Source organism: Lemur catta, chromosome 4 (assembly GCF_020740605.2).
Source record: "Lemur catta isolate mLemCat1 chromosome 4, mLemCat1.pri, whole genome shotgun sequence".
NCBI classification, from domain to species: Eukaryota; Metazoa; Chordata; class Mammalia; order Primates; family Lemuridae; genus Lemur; species Lemur catta.
In genome coordinates this window covers 71,198,425-71,218,127 of record NC_059131.1, presented here as the reverse complement: position 1 = coordinate 71,218,127, position 19,703 = coordinate 71,198,425, and the positions used below count along the sequence as shown (strand labels likewise).

Genomic DNA, 19,703 nt, shown 5'->3' with positions numbered 1-19,703 from the left:
AGCAAATATTGCAATAAAGCGAGTCACAGGAATTTTTTGATTTCCTAGTGCTTAAAAAAGTTATGCTTACAACTATGTTGTTGTCTATTAAATATACAATAGCACTATGTCTAAAAAACAATGTACATACTTTAATTAAAAATACTTTGTTGCTAAAAATACTAACAATCATCTGAGCCTTCAGCGAGTCATAATCTTTTTGCTAATGGAGGGTCTTGTCAGGATGTTGACTGATGGGGTGCTGAAGGTTGGGGTGGCTGTGACAATTTCTTAAAACAAGATGACAATGAAGTTTGCTGCACTGATTGATTTTTCTTTTCACAAAAGATTTCTTGGTAGCCTATGATGGTATTTGATAGTTTGTTTTGAACTACTTTCAAAATTGAAGTTAATCCTCTCAAACTGCTGCTTAATCAATTAAGTTTAAGTAATATTATAAATCCTTTGTTGTCATTTCAACAATGTTCACAGTATCTTCACCAGTAGATTCCATCTCAAGAAACCACTTTCTTTGTACATTCATAAGCAACTCCTTATCTGTTCAAGTTTTATCATGAGATTATAGCAATTCAGTCCCATCTTCAGGCTCTACTTCTCATTCTAGTTCTCTTGCTGTTTCCACTACATCTGCAGTCACTTCCTCCACTGAAGTCTTAAACCCCTCAAAGTCACCCAGGAGGACTGGAATCAACTTCTTCCAAACTCCTGTTAATGTTGGTATTTTGACTTCCTCCCATGAATCATCAGTGTTCTTATTGGCCTCTAGAATGGTGAATCCTTTCCACAGGTTTTCAACTGACTTTGCCCAGATCCACTTAGAGGCCAATGTAGGATTATTAATTGGCCTAATTTCTATATTGTCTCTCAGGGAATAGGGAGCCCCAAGAAGAGAGAAACAGGGGAAAGGCCAGTTGGTGGAATAGTCAGAACATAAAATATTAAGTTCACATTCTTATATAGGCACAGTTTGTGGTGCCCCAAATCAATTATAATGATAACATCAAATATCATTGATCACCATAACAGATATAATATAAATGAAAATGTTTGAAATATTGCAAGAATTACCAAAATGTGCCACAGACATGAAGTAGGTACATGCTGTTGGAAAAATGGCACACCAATAGACTTGTTTGATGCAGGGTTGCCACAAACCTTCAATTTGCAAAAAAAACACGGTATCTGTGAAGCACAGTACAGTGAAGCACAATAAAACAAGATATGTCTCTAGTCATTTTCCCCATGCAGCTCCGCTGGAAGAATAAGGGATCTCCAGCTCCTGCTGCCTGGCTGCCCTACTACACACAGGAAAATTTATTCCTATAGACAAGAAGCACAAGTTCTTTCCCCTATAAGAAACAATTTTAAAGGAAAAAAAAAACAAAAAACCAGGCTCTGGAATGCAATGAGCTAAATGACTTTCTTCTACCATCTTCATATCTGAATATGCAAATCACCACCTTACAGAAAGTACCACCTCACATATGCAAATTATGCCACATTACTGAAAGGTTCCTAAGGGCTGGAGGGAAAGGAGTGTGGCTTGTGACCTGAGACAGCAGTTCCTGCACAAGTTCCTATCAAGTGGCTTCATCCTGGGGCTGAGTGAGGCTTGGTGGAAATGTTCTACCACTTGCCTTCACTCGGCCTTCCCCTACTCTTCTACCTCAGGGCCCTATCTGTGCTATGACTATTGCTGCTGGGATCTAATCAATACTGACCACAGCCATAGTTTCCACAAGTGTTGCAACTTTGCATCTCCCGTGTTTGTAAGGGTATTTCCATTAAGTGGACAATATTGACCAGAAAGAAAAATATATCCGGATTGGTTTATAAAAATAGAATGTGAAGCCGGGCGCGGTGGCTCACGCCTGTAATCCTAGCACTCTGGGAGGCCGAGGTGGGTGGATCGCTCGAGGTCAGGAGTTCGAGACCAGCCTGAGCAAGAGCGAGACCCCGTCTCTACTAAAAATACAAAGAAATTATCTGGCCAACTAAAAATATATATAGAAAAAATTAGCCGGGCATGGTGGCGCATGCCTGTAGTCCCAGCTACTTGGGAGGCTGAGGCAGTAGGATCAGCTTAAGCCCAGGAGTTTGAGGTTGCTGTGAGCTAGGCTGACGCCACGGTACTCACTCTAGCCCGGGCAACAGAGCGAGACTCTGTCTCAAAAAAAAAAAAAAAAAAAAGAGAATGTGAGATATCAGTGAATTCAGGGAAATACATACATATCATTAAGCTTTTGTGGAAAAATAGGCAAAATAAAGAAGGGGAAACTATGAACTGTTCATATACTTGACACCAAGAGTAGGATAACCAGGAATGCAAGTGAGCAGAGGATCTACATGAAATGGAACTTAGTATGAACCAGTAGTGTCTGGTTGCCCTGGTAACAGGGGCATACACTTGCTAGCAGCACCACAAGAAGAGCCCCAGGCAAATGAAGTAGATGGTAATCAGGGCACAACACTAGGTCGTCTACACTAAGCACTCTATTTAACAGTCTTAGAAGGACCCTAGGAAGGTTGTGCAGCACTAGGGACTCTCTGAGGATGTGAACCCATGTGTCATCGTGGGCTCACTTCTATACTTGCATCATGAACAAGGCAATGTGGACCATGTAAAGCATCTCCTGGGGAGTAAATCCACAACTTCAATGAGAAAGTGAGAGAATCAAGAAATAACTAAAATTTTTGTAAACTTTATCAAAAGACTTTACACTCACCCTTATTGCGTTTCAGCATGGGGTCTTCAGTGTCTAGCATTCTAGTCAGGTAAGATATTTCCGCGCCTTTCGTGTGCATCTATCCTATAAGCTTTTCCCTGTAGCTTAATTTGATCTCCTGACAATTCCCCTTAGCTAACACATACCCCTCCTCACACACTCTCCTTTCCTGTGGCATGCAATACCAAACAGTCACACTACCAGCCCCTTGATTCCTTGCATGCTGTCAGCAGGCTTGGCAACAACGCAGCTCAAAGGAACCAAGAAACAGCCTTACCCTTGTGCCTGGTTTGAGATGAAGCTGGACAAGAGTATCGACATCATAGTGGAAATCTGTAGGAAGAGTGGTGGCCTTCCAATTCTGGTTCTCCAAGGTGGACTTGGCCAGAATAATAGCAGCCTATTAATTAAAAAATAAAAAAATATGTGTGTTTTTGGTATCTTTAATAACAATGGTCAAAACATGTTTTTTTGTTTGTTTTTTAAAGGAGTTTGGGTCTGGACAATTAGTCTACCATCAAAGTTCCACAGTTCTGTCTAAAAAATTGATTTTGTTATTATAGATATTATTCTCCTTATTCTAAATTTGATTCTTTCTGCAGCTGAGTTTGGGACTATTTTTTGAAAGTGCCTTTAGGGAAAGAGGAAAAATGAAACCATCCATTTACTCTAAGAGTTAAATTTATAATGCATTTTTTAAAATGAGGCCAGTGTGGTGGCTCACACATGTAATCCTAGCATTTTGGGAGGCTGAGGTGGGAGGATTGCTTGAGCACAGGAGTTTGAGACCAACCTGAGCAACACAGTGAGAACCCAACTGTACAAAATATAGAAAAATTAGCCAGGTATGCTACACCTGTTGTCCCAGCTTCTTGAGAGGCTGAGGTAGGAGGATCATTTGAGTCTAGGAGTACTGAAGTTGCAGTGAGCTATGATGACACCATGGCACTCCAGCCTGGGTGACAGAGCTAGACACTGTCTCTTAAAAAAAAAAAAAAAAATCACAGGTGAAAGAGAAAGAGAAGTGCAAAGAGTAATTTAAGTAACTAATTTAAGAAAGCACAAATACGAATAAATCCAACACAAACCTTTGTTTTTCGAAAATATACATCAAAGTCAATATCATCTTCAAAGTCAATTTCAAAATCTTTCTTTGTACTCCTTTTTCTGTTCTCCGATTGGGAGGGAGCATCTTCTGCAGAAATGAACATAGATGTCAACACTGTTTTACCTCTGTTGCCTAAATTATTTACTTATCTATTGACATCCCTATCAACAAGATGGAATTTGTGTCTGAGCATCACAACAGTGGTAGGAATGCTAAATCATACACCTCATTTTTGTCCTAAACTTATAATTTATATTTTGGCTAACAAAACACATAAAAAACATGCTAATTCCTTCCTTTCAAAGAGAGAATGCAAAACACGTAATGCTGGCACAGCCCTTCTGCACTCTGCAGAGTGCTGGCTTCTGCAATAACTGCTTTGTGCCCCCTAAAGCTCAGTCGTCATTCCCACCTAGCGCCGCTGTGTAAAGTCATGCGGATACTAGCGAGCAATGTGAGGTTGTGAGCCCATTTCTCCTCACTCCAGATACTTACTCTTCCCATTCAGAGGCCTAGATTTTAACTGACCCTTCATTCCAGGTCAGGCCAAGCGATTGTCCAACCAGGAGGCTGGCTCATGTGTATGCTTCTTTAGCTTATCAGGAGGTGCAACAGAGCCACAGCCGGCATTTCCCTTCCTTGCTCAACTGCTAACTGGCTGGTCATCTACATTATTCTTTCCTCAAAGTTCCATCTAGAAGTACGTACGTTTGCGTCGAGGCCTGAAGCGCCAGTGATCCGGGCCAGCCCACATCGACATGGTCCGGGGACTGAAATAGGAATATTCTCCAGGTTTCATGGAGAGAAGAGGGCACATGGTCCTAATATCTCCATCTCCAAGAGAAATCGTTTCTTCCCTGTAACACACATGAAATCATGTTTGTACATGCACTATATAATGTATATAGTATTTACATGTAAATGTCATATGATGTCATTAAAGACTCTACCTACCCACTTTTCCACAAATGAGCAGCATTTCTAAGAGGAGGTCCAATATAAATACTTCATTATTAACAATCCCTTCGTTTTTACTTCTCAAGTGCTTTTCCTTCTCTTAGCTTTATAATATGATCATATTTACATAAGTACTTTGGAAGTTTCAAAGTGCTTCAAAAAATGCTAGTCTACCCATTTGATAGGAAGACAGAGGTACAGAGAAATTAAGTTTTTACATAAGATTACACAGCTAGCAAAATGCCAGAGCTAGGAATTACACATAATTCCCTGAATCCCAGCCTCAGGGTCTTTCCATACACAAGGCTTCTTGCTACACAAGATGACAGTCCCTCATTCTTTCCTCACCATATTTCCATAAATAAGGGCTCCAAGAGACACCACTGTAATTCCTACTAAAGGTAAAACAAGATGTTTTTCTAATTTACATTTTTAGTCCCTCAACCACTTTGGAGGCCCCCATATAATCTGTTAAGTCATCAGCTTTATTCTTTGCTGTTTGTAAAGTATCTAAGTGGCCAGTCCAGCGTGGTGGGTTTGCTTTGGCTTTTCACCTTTTCTACGAGGTACTAAAATCCATGAGGTAGCTCTCTCCTAAAGGGCTCCGATATGAGAGAAAGCATGTTAGTGCTGCTGTACTGCCCTCTAAAGGTAAAGGTAACAAGGAAACTGAAGAGTGGCTTTATATTTGTATTGAGCCATATCTATAAATCCGCTTACATCAAGCCCTATAGAATAAGCTAAAAAAGCTTTGAAAAGAGGACTTTGGCTTTATCTACAGAATCTTTAAAAAACAGAAGTAGGAAATGCTATTTATACATTTATTGCTATTAAAACTTAACTTAAAAAACTAAAATACATTAAAAAAAAAATCACATTTCTCGTCTGTAAGCCCTAGTGCTATAATAGAACCTGACACCTAGCCTATGTTATTAAGTAACAAATGTACTGCACTGTGAACTCCAGAGGGAGAAAGAAGATGGTTTCAATGCATCCCCACTCAATTCTCATGGTTATTCTTTTGTTAAAATTTTGGCAGTTGGGCTGGGAATTTATAGGCAAAGGTATGAAGAGCTTGGCTCCCATTCCCAAGAGTCTGTGGACCAGGGCTGGACAGAAGCTCTGTGGCCTTCTTGAACACCAGTCATTCAATAATTGTTTCAACACATAATGCTGTGTGGCAGGCACCCAACCAGTCCCAACTTCACCACTCAGTGACTAAACTAACCCACAGTTTATCCATTTTTCAAGGCCTGCCCCCTCCATCAAACTTTTCCTATCCTCTCCAGTGGAACTCTTTATTTCTTCTGTCCTCCCCCCACCCCCTGCCCTTAATATCACAAGGCTTCTCCTTCCACTTAGTCCTGGTTCAGTCCTGTTGCCCTAATACCGGCAAGTTAGAGGTCTCCTCCCAGCCGGCTCCTAGCACACCAACCAGCATGCAGCAGAATGCTTCATCCTCACATGAACAAAGGAGGCTGTACTCTGGGCCCTGACTAGGTCTTTAAACACAGTGAGCACACTATAAAAGCACACCTGTACTGCAGATGGGTCAGCTAGAGAACACTTGGCCCCACCGCTGCAGGGAGAGGGGAGTTACCTGAGCTGCTCTTAGACATCAAGCACTTTGGCAGATGAGTCCTTATTAGTATATGTGCATAAAGAGCTCCACTTTTACACTATGCACAGTTGTCCAAAGTGTTGCCATTCAGGAACCAATAACATGGGGCATCCTATATAACACTGGTATTTATTATTCAGCATTGCCCTCACCCCACATTGAGCTAGAGGCCCTTGAAGACCTTTCAGTAGAGTACAGTGGTTTTCAATCCTGGACACACAATGCAATCACCTGAGGATGGTGATCAATGCCTACCCACTTCTACCCACTGAGATTCTCAGTTAGGTGGTCTGGACTGAAGCCTGCCATCCAAAGGTCACAATATACAGCCAGGACTGGTCAAAGGAACTGGGTGACAACCAGCTCCACCCCGTTACTTAACCCCTCTGAGCCTGTTTCATCATCTGAAAAATGTGGATAACAGGACCTAATTACAGAGTTGTTGCAAGGATTAAATAATTACATTTTATATGTTATACAAATTATGTGAATAACACATGTAAGGCATTTCTTTTCATGTCTGGCACAAAGTCAGAATAATAAGGAGCTCAATAAACATCAGATATTCCTATTATCATCTAGTCCCAACCCTTCATTTTATGGATGAGAAAACAAAGACCCCAAAAGGCTATGATGACCAGGCACAGAGGCTCAGGCCTATAATCCTAGCACTCGGGCAGCAGAGGCGGGAGGCTTGCTTGAAGTCAGGAGTTCAAGACCAGCCTGAGCAAGAGTGAGACCTCATCTCTACTTAAAAACAGAAGAATTAACAGGCTGTTGTGGCACATGCCTGTAGTCCAAGCTACTCAGGAGGCTGAGACAGGAGGAACAAAACCTGAGACTAGAACCACGGCCTATTACCCCTAGTGCACTCAGTAGGACAGAGTCTAAGATTTTGTGTTGCTTGGAACTGGGGAGAGAAATGGAGACATTTGTTCAAAATAACCAGCAGAAAACATCTTCCAAAACAAAATGGAAGTCACTGAAGCTCTTTGGTTTTTTTTTTGAGACAGAGTCTCGCTTTGTTGTCGGGCTAGAGTGAGTGCCATGGCATCCGCCTAGCTCACAGCAACCTCAAACTCCTGGGCTTAAGTGATCCTACTGCCTCAGCCTCCCAGGTAGCTGGGACTACAGGCATGTGCCACCATGCCCCGCTAATTTTTTCTATATATATTTTAGTTGGCCAGATAATTTCTTTCTATTTTTAGTAGAGACGGGGTCTCGCTCTTGCTCAGTCTGGTCTCGAAGTCCTGAGCTCAAACGATCCGCCCACCTGGGCCTCCCAGAGTGCTAGGATTACAGGCGTGAGCCACCGCGCCAGGCCAACTGAAGCCCTTTGTTACTGTGAGTCCCTCAGATGTCACCTGTTTTAAGAAAAGTAACAACTCTACTCTGACATTTGAAAATGACATTAGAAGAGTTTATCCTACTCACCTGCCTGCCATTTCTCACTTCTTAGAAGACAGAATGGGAACAGGACAAAACCACAGCTATGTACAAATCAGGAGAGGAGGGGGCTAATGGGCCTGGATGGGTAATTTCACCTTGAGGTGCCAAATGTTCAGCCCCCCAAATTTCTACTTGGATTCTGAGAGACATTATTAGCCTAATCATTTCCCACACGGGTGAACTGTGCTCAAAAAAGAAATCTCTTATCCTGGAGACATTCAAAGCAATGTTTTTGAAGGGATTTTTGTCATAGTGGGAAATTATACTCTATAACTTCTAAGGTTTTACTCAAACTAAACCAGCTCGGCTGTCTCCAATCCCAGGCTTGCAAAGCTCTGTTATAGACCTAACAGTTAACAGAGGTACTGTTTACTCTAATCCCATGGAATCTCCCACTCCCAGGCCCATTCAAGGCCTTTAGAGGTCCTACACAGTAAAGGTTTGTGGGATTCTGCTTCTAAATCATATCCAGAATTAAAACAATATTAATCTATAAACTACAAATAATAAAGGCCAACCAAGTTCTGATTTTTTTTAAATGATGCTTACTAGAGTAATCAAACATTTAAATTACTAAAGACCAACTCGAGTCCTAGCCCTCCTCCAAATATGCTCAATTTTATTGGTTGATTTAGTTTTCCTTGCCTTGCTTGTGCCCAGTCTGCCTATCTGGTAACCTAACACTGCCTAATACCCGTCTTTGCTTACCCTTCAGGCCACTTTTTTCTGTGAGCAACACATAAGCCTGTTTCTGTCTGCAACCGATATGCAGTGATATCACCAAAAGCTAGACTATACACAGTGTGTAGGAAAGGAGCACGAAAATGCATGTGGTAACAACAGCCAGACTAAATTGCCTGCTAGATCCCAGGTATTTTGTTCTAGCACTTTAGTGTTCTAATCCTTACAAACTCCTACCATGTCAGTTTTATAACCAAAGTGACTGAGCCAAGATTCAATGCCAGGTGTGATTCCTCTGTGAGTCAGAAGGGCTCAGCTGATGTGTAGAACAGGTCACACGGGCCTAGCCAATCAGAAATGAAATTAGATTACCCCCAGCAGAAAAATCTGTTAAGAATGGATAGAAAACTTCTATGGAAACGTTTTCTGTGACCCTGAGAGCCTTACTGGCAGCTTTGAACCTGGGAGGGCTCCTTCCAGCTCCTGAACTCCTCGTGATCCCCAGCTGCAGGGTGGTCAGGTTCATCGTTGGCATCAAAGTCGTCCTCCAGGGGCCCATTGGGGAAGTCCCCACAGTCACTCTCCTCAACCTCGGCATTGATGTCAAATACCTGGTCATTCTTCTTAAACTTGTCTACCAGGGCCGACACAGACTAGAGGAACAAAACAAGGGTTTTCAAGTTCTGCTTCCTATAACCACACCAGTTCGCCATTGGAGGGACAGCCTTCTTAACCTTAAACTCCAGTTTCCAGCCTTCTCCTTGCCCTGCACCACCCTTCCCCATCCCCCAACTGCTGGACCCAGAGTCTCATTATAGTGCTGAGGAAGTTTATATTGTGCAGCACAGGATGAAGCTGTATTGTTGTCAAGTACACTTTGTAAAACGTGAAACAGGAATCTTCATCCATTAACTGCATGTTTAGAGAAAACAGTTTTCCATGGAGACCATTTATTTTGGAAGTTGTAATAAGTAGGCTAAAGGGGGCCATGCTAAAAATACACAGAGGAAAGCTCTACACATGACAATTCTCAGGAAACTCTGTGCCAAGGGATTCAACTCCAAAGAGCAGGAAATTCCTCAAGCTTGAGAGCAGCCTCAGAAACCAAAGGCCACTAGGATAACCACATTCGAGAGTAAATCTGACAAAAAAGGTTCACCCATTAATGGCAGGGCCATCTCACCCTAGGGAAGCAGAAGAGAGAACACGAAGCTGATCCCAGAACTCATTTAGCTATATAATAGTCCTGCTGGGGGTCATGACCACCCCCTAGGTTTTATGTCCCTACAGAAGTGCCAAAGGAAATATTTTCTGTACTCTTGACTAAATAAAAAATGATGCCACAGTTTTGGTTCCCATTGGGCAGAACTAATCCTGGGCCATCTAATTGAAACCACAAGCTGCTGGAGAAGTGCCCAGAGCCCTTATAAGTCCAAAAGTTGACCACACCTCATTATGTGTCTCACTATCCCATTTAGTAAACTGGAATCCGGCCAGGGAAGGGCAGATCTGGCGATCTTCCGCACACTGCTGCAAGGGCACTGGAAAGGACAGCAAGAACACGGAGATTAGAGGTGGGTCAAATACGTTCCTCATTCCCTGCAAAATGACACCAAAGGGCACAATAGAGAGGAGAGGCACACAGTCACCTCACTGTTCTCCGGCAGAGGCTCGAGTATCAACAGTGGCTGGCTGGCTGGCAGCCAACCTCTATGTGTTGGACTCCCCAGGGAGCGAGGAGGTACACAGGCAACAGCCACATTGGGGTTAGGCTAACGCACTGTCATTCCACAAATTAGTAAAATACTAGAGGGAGAAACCTGAAGCACAGACATTTGATTGTGAAATGAACTCTGTGCCCTGTGCTATAGTTGGGAAATCAAAAACCCTTCTTAAAAGTACGCTAAGTAGATCCTTTTGTAGTTCATAAGCGTGACGACTGGGTTTTCACACACTGTTTTGAGTTGCACTTCCCTCAAACCTTGCTCCGATGTTGGCACATTACCCATCTGATGTGAAAAAAAAAATACACTAAGTACATAAGCAATCATGAAATGGTACTTATTTTTAGTCCCAAACTAAACTAACTAAAGATTATGTACCACAGAGGACTAGAGCCCCAGCAGAGGGCATAAACTTGGAAAATAGAACATTAGCATAAAACAGTTACACTAAGCAAAATTTAGGCAAGAATAGAAAGGACAAGAATTGGTATGGTCATACTTGTATAGCCCTGGAGGGGAAAGATCAATTTCATTCAGCATGTAAAAATCATTACACACAAGTGTAGCTATTACACTACATTGACCTGGCCTTCACACCTGCCCTCACCTTGTCACAACATCCTGAGAAGATCCCCCAGGCAGGGGATGGATGGGGAGAATGGGAGGGATGTTAGAATCTTTGCCAAGCCAGTACAGGGGACTGGTAATAGGACAAGTCAGTTCTGAGACTGTCACAGAGGATTCTCAAAACAATTCATAATGCCCTCTTCTTCTCAGGACCCCTGGATTGGTAACAAAGAATAGCTAAAGGTCTCTTTATCCCCCTTCCCAAGTTCAAACTCTGACACTCCAGGATGAGCCCTGACAGTGACAGCTGGCTGCAAACACTGAGTACCTAAAGTATGTGGCACATATAGACTAAGAGGCAATGGTTTGCTGTTTTAGACTTCATGCTGTGGAGATGACAAAAGTTAGTGGGTTGCTAGGCACTCCTGAAAGGATACCCAATTTGGCATTCCAGAGGAACCTTCTAAGTAATTTAAGCCTGCAGTCCCCAACCCCCAGGCCGTGGCCCATTACTAGTCTGTGGCCTGTTAGGAAATGGCCACGCATCACTGCCTGAGCTCTGATCACATCTCCCCACTACCATGACACCCCTGACCCCATCGCCAGTCTGTGGAAAAATTATCTTCCATGAAACTGGTCCCTGGTGCCAAAAAGTTTGGGGACCACTGATTTAAGCAACACAAGAGCATGATGGGCTTATTATACACCCTGGTTCTATAAACTTCTCCAATGACTGAAATGCTCTGGTGAAAGGCATTATTTGTACTTACTTTTTATTTATTTATATATTTTTTGGAGACAGGGTCTTGCTCTGTTGCCAGGGCTACAGTGCAGTGGAATAATCACAGCTCACTGCAAACTCAAACTTAAGTGATCCTCCTGCCTCAGCCCCCCAAGTAGCTGGGACTGCAGGTACATGCCACTGCACTCAACTAATTTTTTTATTTTTTGTAGAGACCAAGTCTCACTATTGCCCAGGATGGTCTCGAACTCCTGGGCTCAAGCAATCCTCCCGCCTTGGACTCCCAAAGGGCTAGGATTACAGGCATGAGCCACCATGCCCAGGCTGTACTTACCTTTTAAATCTGTCATTTCTACCCAACCTAAATCTGGCACCTCAAGAGGTTCTCCAGCGGGGAGAGTCTTGACATCAGAAGGAAAAAGCAGTTCACTTGTATAGTCATGGCAGTGGAGGGTAGAGAGAAATACCCCTGCTGTGCTACACTCATCAAATGAAGCTGCAGTCTTCTGAAACATGGGATCAATCTGAATAAAAAAGAAGAGAGGGAACCAAAGAATTATGGTATGTAGCCAAAGGAAATACAAACTCTCATGCGTTGGACCCTGCTCCTTCACTGATGTATGTACTAGATTGAAATGTCCCTGCACATGAGCAAAAGCAGGGAGGGGCTTTCTAATTGATCAGGTAAAATCCCAGTTCAAAAGAAAGGCTGTATGTGGTCAGATGCATAAATGCATACTGTTCCAGAAGACAGTATGTGGTGACAAGCACACACTGTGTCAATCTATTTACAATACACCTGGCCATGAATCCTTCTGCTAGTCTCCTTTCATGAGTCACTGTTTTTAAATGGCTACCTCTAAAATGCCAGTGTCAGAAAATGCTATCACAACGAATTCTGTTGGCTTAAAAAGTCTGTGTGATGAAGCTAGTCACAAGGTTCTACTGTTCCTCTGAATAGAAATATTTCCTAGGATTTGGAAGAACACACTCAAGACATTCAGGCAAATGACAGGCACAGTCAATAGGGCTAGATGGCTGGGTAAAACCTGACAGAGGATGTAAGAAGGTCCCTAAGGCTGGGTCAGGAGCAGGAGTGGCATAGCCACATGACACCAAGCCCAAAAGCAGAACAGGGACAGGGCAAGGCACATGCATATGTGGCAAGGGGGTAGAAGCCAAAGATGATCCTGAGATAGGAGATACAGTTGGGTATTGGGTTCACAGGTCTTCCTGATGCCTCACAACGTGGCTACTATATGGAGAGGGAGGGGCTTGAATATGACAACACAGATGTGGTTCTCTGACTCTTTCCTGGCCCCCTTAGCTCTGAAACTAACTTCACCAGAACTGATGGGTTCTCTCATCATCCTTAGTACCAGAGTAGCACATCTGTCACCTCTGTGTTCTCCTAGCTCCCTCACACAGGCAGCCACACAGCCTGGTGGGTTTTCCTCCCAGTGTGTCTCTCCATCCCCACTGCCACCAATACAATCCTTATCTCTGGTCTCTCCCAATTCCTATTCTAAAAATGCCAGTGTTGTTGCTCCTATTCCCTTCCTCAAATGCTAACCAGAGCAATGGTTTCCCACCTAGAGCCTCACACCCCTAGAAGTCTTGTGTAGGTAGTTAATGGAACTATACTCAGCATTTCAGAGTCAACATGAAAATTGTACATTGACCCACACTAAAGCTGAAAACACTAACATAACTTGCCTTACTTGTGTCTAGAATTATATCATGCCAGTATGAGAACAGCAGTTCTTTCATGTAAATTAGATCTGATTTACATCCCTGAGTATCCATGGGAAAATGAATCACTGATGACTGCACAGTTTGGGAAGATAAAACCTTCTGAAACAAGGGTCCACAGTAAGTCACAGTAAAAGGGGGCCGTGGTAGGTAACACACTGTATGGTAAAAGTCCAGGGTCGCTTTAGGTGATTACTTACAAGTAAATCCTCAGCTCTAGTCAAACTTGTACATTATCCTGCTCCCTTAAGAACCAAAACTTTCCTGGGCCATGGCCTTTTCTACTGCCTCTTAGAATCACCTCCCTGACAATGCCCACCTGACAAATATCTAGCCTTCCTTAAAGGCCCAGTTCAAATCTTGCCTCTTCTACAAAGTCTGAGCCCTATCAATTCTGGTCTCCTGTAGTATATGCCTTGACCTTCCTTACATTCTTTTTTTTTTTTTTTTTTTGAGACCGAGTCTTGCTCTGTTGCCTGGGCTAGAGTGCCATGGTGTCAGCCTAGCTCACAGCAACCTCAAACTCCTGGGCTCAAGCGATCCTTCTGCCTCAGCCTCCCGAGTAGGTGGGACTACAGGCATGCACCTCCATGTCCAGCTAATTTTTTCTATATATGTATTTTAGTTGTCCAGCTAATTTCTTTCTATTTTTAGTAGAGACTGGGGTCTCACTCTTGCTCAGGCTGGTCTTGAACGCCTGAGCTCAAACGATCCACCTGCCTCCCAGAGTGCTAGGATTACAGGCGTGACCCACTGTGCCCAGCCACATTGTATCTATTTGTGCTCTAGTGGTGTAAAGAACTGGAGCATAATAATATTTGAATCCTCCATGACAGCAAGCATTTTGTACATAGTAGAGAGCTGTGTCCAAAAAAGATCAGCTCATGTATAAACAAGTGCTCTCAACTGGTCTAGACAAACCCACATAACATTTGCTTTCTGAGCTCCGAGAAAACAGTTTAATAAACAGTTGGAGTTTCAAAATCTAAGTTTGTGACAATCTCTCCCTCTTTTTTATCTTCCATACTCTTGATTATTACGAGAGCAGACAAGGTCAGGCACGTTCAGGGTAGCATGGGCATATAGACTATTACAAGTTTACAGCAGATTATAGAGCAAGAAAAGCTTTCCGAGACTGGGGTACTTGGCATTTCTTTATGACATTATTGATTTCACTTGGCACAAATAAACCACAGCCCAACAGTTGCAGGCTTAGAGGAAGCAGCACTGCTTGTCTGCTCTCTTGTTTTTTTTTTATAACTATGAGAAAGGCTAGTACAGGTCTGGGAAGTATTCTGTTTTCCTTAGTTCCAGAACTGGGTCTACCTGGCAAGAAAGAAGATGGGTGGAAAATAGAATTTCCAACCATCTTGTACTTAATAATCCCTAATTTGAACATTTCACTATAGAACCAAAAGCAAAAGCAAGAATGACAGTGAAAAACAGGCTGAGAGGCACTAATTGAGACACAGTGGTCTCCTGAGGACATGCTTCCCCTGCAGGCCTCTGTGGGGGCTGCTTTCTTTCCAAAGCTCTCAAGCCTCTGGTGATATAGTTTGGATATCTGTCCTCTCCATGTTGAAATATGATCCCTAATGTTAGAGGTGTGGCCTGAGGGGAGGTGTTTGTATCATGAGGGGCGGATCCCTTCTGAATGGCTTTCTGCTGTGCCTTCTAGCCAAGCGAGTTCTTGCTTTGTTAGTTCCCCCAGAGCTGGCTGTTAAACAGAGCTTTGCACCCTCCTCCCCTTTCTCACTCCCTCTTCTCACTTCTCATCATGTGATCTCTACACATCAGCTCACCTTTGCCTTCAGCCATGACTGGAAGCTTCCTGAAGCCCTTACCAGAAGCAGATGCTAATGCTAACACCATGCTTCTTGTACAGCTTGCAAAACCATGAGCCAAATAAACCTCTTTTCTTTATAAAGTACCCAGCCTCAGGTACTCCTTTATGACAATGCAAATGGACTAGGACAACCAGCCTTGACGTGAGCTGGGTGATCTCCTCACTCTCTCACTGCAGCTTTCAACTACCCTCCCTCCCAATTCCTAACCCGATCCCAGCCTTTCCCACCCTCTGCCCACCTATGCTGCAGTCATCTTCTAATCCCAGGCCACAACCTGAGCCCTTCTTGGAAGATCTTAATATTAGCTCCTGGCTCATTAATGTTCTCAAACTTTACTCCCAGTCTAGTTCTTAGTGATTTCAGTATCTGTATATTGACCCACCCAGTACTCTGGCCTCTCCTTTACTTGATATCCTCTCCTTCAGTGGTCTTGTCCTTCATCCTAAGAAGCCCAGGATTCTGAGAGGTCCTACTAAGACCCCCACAGCACCTCTGCCCTTTACTCCCTTGCCCGTTCTCTGAGTTGAATCATTAACCATGACTGCAACCTCTCCATATGTTCAATTCTAAGTGCCCCTCTCTGATAACCCCTCCTATCTTTCCAGCTTACACCTTCTTGTCCTCAACACTTCAGAAGTCTTTGACCCCACCAGGCCAGCCCTATAATCTGATCATATTACCTTCAACCGACATTCATTCCCCTCTCTTTCAGCTAAAATTCCATAAGCAATGTCTGGAATCACTCTCTTGCACATGCTCTCAACTCCAGTGCCCCTTTCTACCTGTGTCCATTCACTCAGCTCAACACAATCCCTTGTTAAATCTAACTTTCTGCCTATGCTGTGCTTGCATCCATGCAGCTAAGCATGACTGGGAAAAGTCCCAAAGTCAAGATCTCACCTTAAATCCATCAGCCACCACCTCAAGTAGATCCTGAGTTGTCTAGCAATCAAACCACATCTCCCTAGTTCTTCACTCATCCAGCCTCCCAGATGACTCTTTCCTAGTTTTTTCTCTCCTCACACCTCCAACACTTTCCTTCTCTATACTGTCAGCCAATGACCTGGCTTCCTATTTGACTGGAGAGGAAAAAAGAGAGAGAGACACCACCAGAAGACAATATCCAGAAGGCTCCTCTGTGCATGCACTCAAACCCCATCCCTGGCAGTCAAGCCCCATCCCTGTTCTCCATTCCTTTCCCTTCTCACCTGCTCAAGGACACCAACCTAGCAATTCTCCTTTCTTTGCTGCATCATCAATAATTCCTTTTCTAATAGATTGTTGCCATCAACAAAATATGCTGTTAATTCTCATTTAAAAATAAAACTCTCGACCTTACTTTCCCCGCCATTTGCTATTCCATTACCCTGCTCCAATTTATAGCAAAACTCTTCAAAACAACCACCTGTGTTCAGTGTCTTTAGTTCTCTTCTCGTATTTGTTTTCCCCCATTTATCATGAACAATTTCAAACCTACAAGAATGTTGTAAGACCAATATGAATCTCTGTATAACTTCCACCTAGACTCCCCAATGGGTAACATTTTGCACATTTGCTTTCTCTCTCTCTCTCCACACATTATGTATCTCCCCACTCCAGTGCCTTTTGAAACTAGATCTCCTGACACTTTACCTGTGTGCCTCTCAGCTCCAAATCTACCTTCTCTCCTCTGCTGTGATGCTAGATCTGGGACATTTGGCTTTGCCAGCTGCTCCTTGTTAGGCTTTACCAATCGGAGGCACTAGAGGGAGACGGCAGGGCTCCAGGAGGGAGGAGGGACGTGTTCCTTCCTGTTCATGTGAGTGTTGCCCAGCAGTGCTTCACCCCAGCTGCAGCAGGGCCTACCTATAGCAGCAGCTGAATCCCATTTGTAGTTTTCTCACGCTCACAGAACCAGCCTCTTGGCTGTGTCCCTCAGAGATACAGCACCAGCCAGCATGCCCTCCTCAGAGGTCTGGGTCCTGGGCCCATAAAGCCCTCCTCCAAACTCAGGGACACCAGCACCAGCCAAGCAACACCCTTTCTGTGGAGGTCTGAATTTCAGCTCCAAAGGACCGCTTCTCCAAGCTCACCAGTGACCTTAGGTTGCCACATTTAACATGGCTGATCATTCCCCGCTCCCTGAAACACTTTCTCATTTGGATACCACACTCTTCTAGTTTTCCTCTTATCTAATGAATGTTTCTTCAGTTCTCTGAACTCCTAAGATCCAGGCAGCCCAGAGCTCAGTCCTTTTTCAACATGCATTCATTCCCTTGGTAATCAATTCCAGTCTTATGACCTTAATTACCAGTTATGAATGTTGTCGAGGTAAGAGAAAGTAATCTACTCTATTGCTAATGGGAGAGTAAATTGATACAATCTTTTCTGAAATTCCATGTCTCAGAATTCTGTTATAGTAATAGATATACTCCCAGTCTTATAGATATGCTCCCAGAAGAGTACAAAGATAATATAAGAATGTTCACTGAAACAATGCTTTTAATAGCAAAATTAAAAAATTTGTAGCAACACCTGTTTGCTTTAAATTAACTGTGCTAATTATAAACGACGCCTCCAGCAACACTTAAGCAAATTCCTTAGGATTTCCTACACAGTAAGGTCCTAGCCAGGAATCTGGAGCCAGCCAAGTTAGCTTCAAATCCTAGCTCACTCCTAGATGTGTCACCTTGGGCAAGTTACTGTGCCTCAGTTTTTCTCCATAAAATGTCACAAGGATGTTGTGAGGATTACGTAAGTTAACACAGGTTACAAGCTTAGGGAAGCATGGCACCCAGTATGTGTACAACAAATATTAGCTAATGTCACCATTGTTACATTTACTAGGATATACACTTTTTTATCAATCTGATTTCTCAGTAATTTGCAATCTCATTCTATTCAGTCATTGCACAATACTGAGAGACTTACTTTCATTCTTCACTATAAAGCTAAGGCGTGATAATGCAGAGACACCAGTTGAATATTTTACTCCCCCTGAGGCTTAAACAAGCATACATGAGCAAATAAGCACATACTCAGGCCCTGCCAAGTTTCAGCTCCTGAGGTTCTGAATTAGTCAGAGACCACACTGTATACATAGTTCCTCACCTCACACTTTCGATCTGCTTCAGAGACATTGAGGTTGTTTATATTCTGCTCAATGGTTTTGTATAAATGCTTCTTCTTTGGCTTTGGAGGCTTTTTGGTTGTTCCTGTTTCAGTAGCACTTCCCTCTAAAAGGAGAAATAAGATTGTGTACTGCAAGGGCTGCTTTGAAGCATGTGATTGAAATTATTAATTCAAGTTCTTCAAAGAGTGGTCATAGTTTAAACATGTGCAATTCTGTCAAAGCAACAGGCCTTAGATTACGTAATCTGCAGCTTATGCAGAAATCAAACTACTAGATTTGGCTTCTAATATAATTTCATTTCCAAAGACCCCCAAATCATGAGTTTCCTGGTTGGTGATGTTCACTCAAACTTGCCTAAATAAAATCTAAAAGCATTTATGAGGCCCTTCTCTTTTTCAAAGAAAAATAACTCTAGTGTTTGAGTATCTTCTCATGTAAGACCATGTATAATTCTAAAAATGTCCATGTCTTCAATAAAATGAGGTAATTGATTTCTTGTGACCTCATTCCAATATATCACTGAAATAACTACCTGGTATGCCCTAAAAGAAATCCCCTTAAATCCAAATCCTAATCCACGTACCTGCATCATAGCCCTCTACTTCTTCCGGAGATGGTGCATCTTTGCCTAGCCCTCCAAGGACTCTGTATACGTCAGCATGGACGGCATCTACACGCACAGCATAGATCTTGGTGCTGGCATCCAGAGTACCAGCAGCCACCTGATCAAACAAGCAGAGCTATACTCATGAAGATGCACAGAAAAGAACTTCTGAACAGACAAACACAGAAAGCTTCAGAAAATATTTACTTGCCCCAAGGAAACAATGACAAAACTTCCCCTAAGACTGCTAGGAAATAAACAGAACATATATTTTTTCTGCATTTTGCCAGTTTAGGAAAGAAAGTAAAGTAGTTAATACCTAAACAAGGAAATCTCTCATGTATTTGCAGAATTATGTTATGCTAAGTATTAGAAATAATCATCATTCAATTCAGATGCAAGAGAAAGTGGACATCCTTCTTACTTTAAAGTTGGTTGGTTCTGTGTCCTTCTGTTTAAGAATCTCTGACATAAAATCAATCAAGTGCAAACCAAAAGCATTCTTGGTTGTGATTTTCTGAAAACAAAATTGCAGAAAGGTTTGTTATTTATAGCCTATGCTCATGTAAATAATGCTACTCTGAACAGAGGAAGCTAAGACTTCATATAGGAATACCCACATCTCGACACTGATCTCACTTCCCACAAACACTTGGCAAGAGCCAGATCCACCACGTGCATGTCTTCATTGTCAAGGCCTAGATTGGCAGCACACAAGTCCTGAGTGTTTGCTGTGTGCAGTCCCTGCTCAAAGCATTGTATACGAAGGGCCTTGGGCATCCTCAGAACTGTATGAGGCAGGCACTACTCTCA

The 19,703-nt window shown here is 42.9% G+C and overlaps 1 protein-coding gene and 1 non-coding gene across 3 annotated transcripts in view; one reads left to right on the top strand and one right to left on the bottom strand.

Moving 5' to 3' along the window:
• Nucleotides 1-19,703, bottom strand: part of NCAPH (non-SMC condensin I complex subunit H) — a 35,671-nt gene that overhangs the window by 9,506 nt on the left and 6,462 nt on the right. For both annotated transcript variants that reach the window (XM_045550131.1, XM_045550130.1), the window contains exons 4-12: nt 19,315-19,407; nt 18,870-19,008; nt 18,265-18,389; nt 11,910-12,099; nt 9,992-10,083; nt 8,990-9,195; nt 4,543-4,691; nt 3,815-3,921; nt 3,004-3,126 (exon numbers count right to left, since the gene is read on the bottom strand). In XM_045550131.1, the coding sequence (XP_045406087.1) occupies nt 3,004-3,126; nt 3,815-3,921; nt 4,543-4,691; nt 8,990-9,195; nt 9,992-10,083; nt 11,910-12,099; nt 18,265-18,389; nt 18,870-19,008; nt 19,315-19,407 (1,224 nt within the window). The remainder of the gene's footprint in view (nt 1-3,003; nt 3,127-3,814; nt 3,922-4,542; nt 4,692-8,989; nt 9,196-9,991; nt 10,084-11,909; nt 12,100-18,264; nt 18,390-18,869; nt 19,009-19,314; nt 19,408-19,703) is intronic.
• LOC123637659 lies at nt 10,454-10,557 on the top strand. Its single transcript, XR_006735007.1, has one exon. It is a non-coding gene; the product is annotated as a small nucleolar RNA U13 (small nucleolar RNA).